The sequence below is a fragment of the Sinocyclocheilus anshuiensis genome, unplaced genomic scaffold (genome assembly GCF_001515605.1).
Source record: "Sinocyclocheilus anshuiensis isolate Anshui unplaced genomic scaffold, SAMN03320099.WGS_v1.1 scaffold551, whole genome shotgun sequence".
In the NCBI taxonomy this organism is placed as follows: domain Eukaryota; kingdom Metazoa; phylum Chordata; class Actinopteri; order Cypriniformes; family Cyprinidae; genus Sinocyclocheilus; species Sinocyclocheilus anshuiensis.
This window is the reverse complement of record NW_015548222.1, coordinates 865,300-871,124: the sequence shown is the minus strand read 5'-3', so window position 1 is coordinate 871,124 and position 5,825 is coordinate 865,300. Positions and strand designations below refer to the sequence as shown.

The window sequence follows — 5,825 nt, the reverse complement described above, 5'->3', positions numbered from 1 at the left end:
CACACGCGCACACACACACACACACACACACACACACACACACACACACACACACACACACACACACAAAGCAAAATATATCTGACAGTAGCAGAACTGAAGAGGCAGAGCTGTTCTTTGCGACATATATGTCACAAGTGCTATGAAAAGATTGGTCTGCTTTCACTCCCTGCAGGTGTGATCATTTTTTTCCTCTCATTTACCCTGCAGCATATGCTGCCTTCAGGTGCACTTGGGAAACTTCAATGGATGTCACATATGAACGTCATGTGTTCAAGTTGGAAACATAACAGAATTAGCCAAACAATTATATTCTAAACCTTAAAAACAAAACTACACCTGAAAATTATGAACATTTCTAGGGATGCACGATATTATGCACGAAATAATATATATTATTATGCACGGACCAATATCGGAATCGGCAGATAATGGCTTTAAAATGTAAATATCGGCATCAGCCCGATATGAAAAATTATGCCGATATGTCTTGCCGATAAGAGGAATACATTAACTCACATGTGCTCAGGGCGTGCTAGCAATTAGATCATGTGAGCAGTGTGGCTCATTCTTGAAGCAAAGTTTTGCCTGAATGATGATTAGAATCACGGTTTTGGATCGCTGCATTTAAACTGAGAATGCACGTACAGAATGATGTGTTCGGTGTGATAGAGTAAACAGTAATAGCACGTGCAGTGGCAGCAGTGGCAGCCTCCCTCGGATCCTAATGCCCGTTCGGAAAGAAGTTTTAATTTCATAGGGGGCGCTGTTGTCCTACTTCTAATAAAATGAAAGCAAAATATACAAATAATATTTAGACTGTGTTTCTGATTAAATAAAGCAGTAATTGATGCCATAAAATCATGAGTATGTTTTGATTTAAAGGTCAGAAGCTATAGCTTACATGAACAAAAAAAAAAATCACAAACATGACACTTAAATTAAGTAATTTTATATATACTGATTTATTCATTCATGTATAATATGTTATATTTTTTAAACAAATTATGAGCTCTAAAATATTTTCAGAATTTTTACAACTCTTTTGCTTTAGACCATTTACAAATGTTAAATCCTAAAATAAAATGTTACGGTTACCACTGCATCTTTCTGAAAAAAAAATGCAGTGATTAATATATAGTTTATTTATAGTTATTTTCAAATCTTCAATGTACTGTCATTATAAAATAACTTTATTATTGTTTATTTAATTCTAACAAATAAGTTATTGTTAAAACTAACCAAAATTAAAAATAATTATATATCGGTATCGGCATCGACTATCGGCCAAAATGAGTTGAAAATTATTGGCATATCGGATATCGGCAAAAATCCAATATCGTGCATCCCTAAAAATTTCTATAACTAATTTCTATCACTCCTTTCACTTATTTATATCACTTATTTATACATGGTATCAAAGCTCAATATTTTGTTACATAAAGAAGTCTGTGAAAGTTGCATAATTAACTTGAAACTTTTTGTCTATAAGCTGTTTTGTACATCGCACGTTTAAAATGACTGACATTCAAATACAATAAAATTACTTGCAAAATCATTAATTCCATTCATTACAGACTTGCAAATAAAATCCTAAATTAAATCTGTTTATTATATGAAGCAAACGTATCTTGTCACAAAACCGCTTGATTCAAATGTATTCATATTATGACGCTTTAACCTTTTGGGATCTTTTAAATATTCGTTCTTTTTTTCAGAGATGGTAACACAACTTTCCTACTCTAGCACCAGTGCTATGTGCAAAAAAAAATACAATAAATAAAAATACATTCAAAAAAAAAAAAGTACAGTCCTGTCAGGACAACATAGGAAACAGTAACCCAGTCATTCATATTACTTAACTATATTACACAATAACTATAAAATTAAGGTCAGTAACCAATTAGTAAGTTTGGGGTAAGTGAGAATTACTTTTTTTTTTTTTAGCTGTTTTCAACACTGATAATAATAAGAAATTATTCTTGAACAGCAAATCAGCATATTAGAATGATTTCTGAAGCATCATGTGACACTGAAGACTGCAGTAATGGCCACTACAAAATTCAGTTTGACATCACAGGAATAAATTACATTTTACAATATTACAACAGACAATAAAAGTTATTTTAAATTATTAGAGTTATTTTAAATTACAATTACTTTAATAATATTTCAAAACGCTACTGTTTTTACTGTATTTTTGACCAAATAAAAGCAGCCTTGGTGAACAGATGATGGTAAAAAACATTTTTAAAAATCCTACCAACCCCAAACTTTTGAATGGTAGTGTTATTTTTATTTATTTTTTACCGAGGGTCTGAAATTATTTTCAGTGGTAAATGATGTAATGCTTAAATTATATTGAAACCAGAACATTTAATTAATGCTTCAGGCTTGTTTTGCAAACTCTGGGATGATTCCCAGAAAAACAACAGGCTCAGAGTACACACATACAACAGCATTCTAAATAGTGTGTGTACTGTATGTGTGCAGGAAAAGGAGTGTGTATAAACTCACGTTCTCTGCAGAAGGAGACAATAATCCACCGTGACGGGAACCATGTCCTGCAGAGGAGAAGAGAGAAAGAACAAGCAGGAGCAGAAAAAGAAGAGTGATGGGGTTTGAAGGAATAGAAGAACAAGAAAAAAAGATAGTGAGAATTCATTAATGCATGGTAATAAAATGTATTAATAACATCAGGGCTACCAAAGTAAACTAGAAAATGAGAAAGAAATCTGTGTTTGTAGAACCTGGAAGAAAGCTTAACAGATTTCTACAGAACTAGAACAATGCAGATTTATAGAATCAATAAATAAGCAACAAATAATGTTGAAAATATTGTGAATCTCATCTATCTAATATATATCCCAGCCCTAATTATTATAGAACCACAGTCCATCGAATATGGGTGAAGTATTAAATATGCACATTTCTCTTGTGGTAAAACTGACTGTGAAAGTGTGTCTGACAGACAGGCAGTTAGAGCAGCATAACATTCCACATTGCCCTAGATATACAGAGCTAAATCTGCCATTTGGCCATGGTGAGTGCCTTATTTTTGTGATGACAGAGTGCTTCTTAATGGCAAAAAGAAATCGGAGAGCGAGCGAGACCCAGAGGCAGGGGAGAGAGGACATTAGTGGGCCATTATTGTATGTGGTTTCCGCCTTATGATGAGATGCAGTTTAAAAATGGATGCCGCGGGCCTAAAGACTGACATAAAGGAGACTGTCTGCATCGCTCTCTCAGTCTGCTCTCCTCACTCTCACCTCTCGAAAAAGCCTCTATAATGCTAAAAACTCTTCAGCTCTGTCTTAAAAAATATCTACATCTTTAAATAATAATAATATGGAAAATTGATAAGATAACACCATTTGAGAGGAATTCTATTGGTGACCCATTACCTGGAAGTGTTGCTCCATCGCCTGGATTTTCCCTTGCTCTGGACATTTTTTCAGAGAGCGATCCACATACTGTAACAAAATTTCCACCATCTGTGAAGAGAGAGAATTTGTCGTTTATTTGCACAACAACAAGTAAATTTAGCCATCATAACGCTCATTTACAGCGCTGCAGATAGATAAATTCATTTAGAAATCTGTTATACGGGAAAATCAAATACTGTCTCAATAAGAAAAAAAGTAATTCACAGTATAAAGAAGTGGGATTCCAATAAGACCCTTAGTTCAGTTAAAGAACAAAGCTCAAGTATTTTTAATCAATGGATTTAAACCTCAAACCAGCTCAACCAGGTTTAACTCTGGAGACAGTGCTGGCCATTTCATGATTTGAAGCTACTATCCTATTCTACTCTTCGAGACCATCTCTGACATATCCTGAAGGCATGTTTTAGGCCATTATCCTGTTGAAGGATGAACCCCTTAATAAGATGAAGTAAACCCGAAGGTGCTCCATTTTTTTTTTCAGCTAAGTTTGGTAACACTGGATCCAACAAAAAAAATTGAAGTAAAGATGTATGTACAGCAGTGTCACTGCATTAACAAGAATCTTACCTTGTCTGCAACCACACCTTTTCTCTTAGCAGGGTCTGCAAACAGACCTGTTACATAAACACATCCCATTAGGTCTACATTACTACCTGCATTTTGTGGTATCATTAGAGCATTTGAATCTTAATTCTATCAAACAGTATTCTAAATCCTTTTTTTCTGTGTGTGATTAACTTTTGTACAAAAATTCTGAAGTTCTTGGAAAATAAAAGACTATATAATTTGTAACTTACATAATTACAAATTAAAAGCTTTGAGGTCTGAAAGCTGTAATCATTTTCACAAAAATTGAGAAAGTACTGTAACAGTCATTTGGTTCAACAGAAGTGTAGATTTTAGAGTGGATGTGAACAGAAGGACCGACCTAGCACAGCTTTGGCGGTGCCCTCGTGGAAGGACCAGGCAAGAGACAGAGCCTCCATGAACTTCTCCTGTTTCAACAGATGGTCCACACGCTGCAGGACGTCAGAAGTCCCATTACTATCAGATTCATTATTGTGACACAGATATAACATTTGTGGTGTGCTATAAAATGATGCCTTACCTCACGCCAGTTCCTCAGGGTCATGATGTGCACAGACTACAAAGAAGAAAAAAAAATTGTTTAATTAACAAATCTGAAACAGGGCTGAACAATAAGGGATGGACGCCTGATCACCCAGAGCAGTGCAAGAGAGTTTTGAGCCAAATGATAGAACTGTCAATTTTACCAGATGGATGTTGCGCTGTTGCTATATCTTCAATTGCTCTTCACATAAATACATTTATATCTTCAAAAAAAAAAAAAAAAAAAAAAGTGATCAATTAACAAATCTGAAACAGGGCTGAACAATAAGGGATGGACGCCTGATCACCCAGAGCAGTGCAAGAGAGTTTTGAGCCAAATGATAGAACTGTCAATTTTACCAGATGGATGTTGCGCTGTTGCTATATCTTCAATTGCTCTTCACATAAATACATTTATATCTTCAAAAATTACACATTTGTTTGTCTGTATTAAACCAAACATTGTTATTACAAATTGTGCTGATTTAAATACATTACCAAATTTTCTATATGGCTGATATAGGAATGGTGGAATTTTAAACAAGTGGCACATTTGGTGGGGAAAAAATAACAGAAAAAAAATAAATATACACTATCATTCAAATAAATGCTGCTCTTTTGAATGTTCTACTCAATAAAGAATCCTGAAAAAAAAAATAAAAAATAAAATATGTCATGGTTTCCACAAAAATATTAAGCAGCACAACTGTTTTCAACAATGATAGTTAAATTAATAATAATAAAGTGATTTTAATTTTTAATAATATTTTACAACATTACTTTTTAATGCATTTTTCACATTAAACACCTTATTGACCCCAAACTTTTAAATAATATTAATAAGTGAAGTGAAGTGAACTGAAGTGTGGCCAAGTATGGTGTCCCATACTCAGAATTTGTGCTCTGCATTTAACCCATCCAAGTGCACACACACAGCAGTGAAGTGAAGTGAAGATAGTGAAGTGAAGTGAAGTGTGGCCAAGTATGGTGTCCCATACTCGGAATTTGCTCTGCATTTAACCCATCCAAGTGCACACACACAGCAGTGAAGTGAAGTGAAGATAGTGAAGTGAAGTGAAGTGTGGCCAAGTATGGTGTCCCATACTCAGAATTTGTGCTCTGCATTTAACCCATCCAAGTGCACACACACAGCAGTGAAGTGAAGTGAAGTGAAGTGAAGTGTGGCCAAGTATGGTGTCCCATACTCAGAATTTGTGCTCTGCATTTAACCCATCCAAGTGCACACACAGAGCAGTGAAGTGAAGTGAA

The 5,825-nt window shown here is 34.6% G+C and overlaps 1 protein-coding gene across 1 annotated transcript in view; it reads right to left on the bottom strand.

Moving 5' to 3' along the window:
- The window catches only part of LOC107654276 (vacuolar protein sorting-associated protein 8 homolog), a 61,588-nt gene that overhangs the window by 30,216 nt on the left and 25,547 nt on the right, over positions 1-5,825 (bottom strand). Inside the window, exons 17-21 of the mRNA XM_016441300.1 lie at positions 4,555-4,590; positions 4,375-4,465; positions 4,014-4,060; positions 3,405-3,494; positions 2,518-2,564 (exon numbers count right to left, since the gene is read on the bottom strand). Of these exons, the coding sequence (XP_016296786.1) occupies positions 2,518-2,564; positions 3,405-3,494; positions 4,014-4,060; positions 4,375-4,465; positions 4,555-4,590 (311 nt within the window). The remainder of the gene's footprint in view (positions 1-2,517; positions 2,565-3,404; positions 3,495-4,013; positions 4,061-4,374; positions 4,466-4,554; positions 4,591-5,825) is intronic.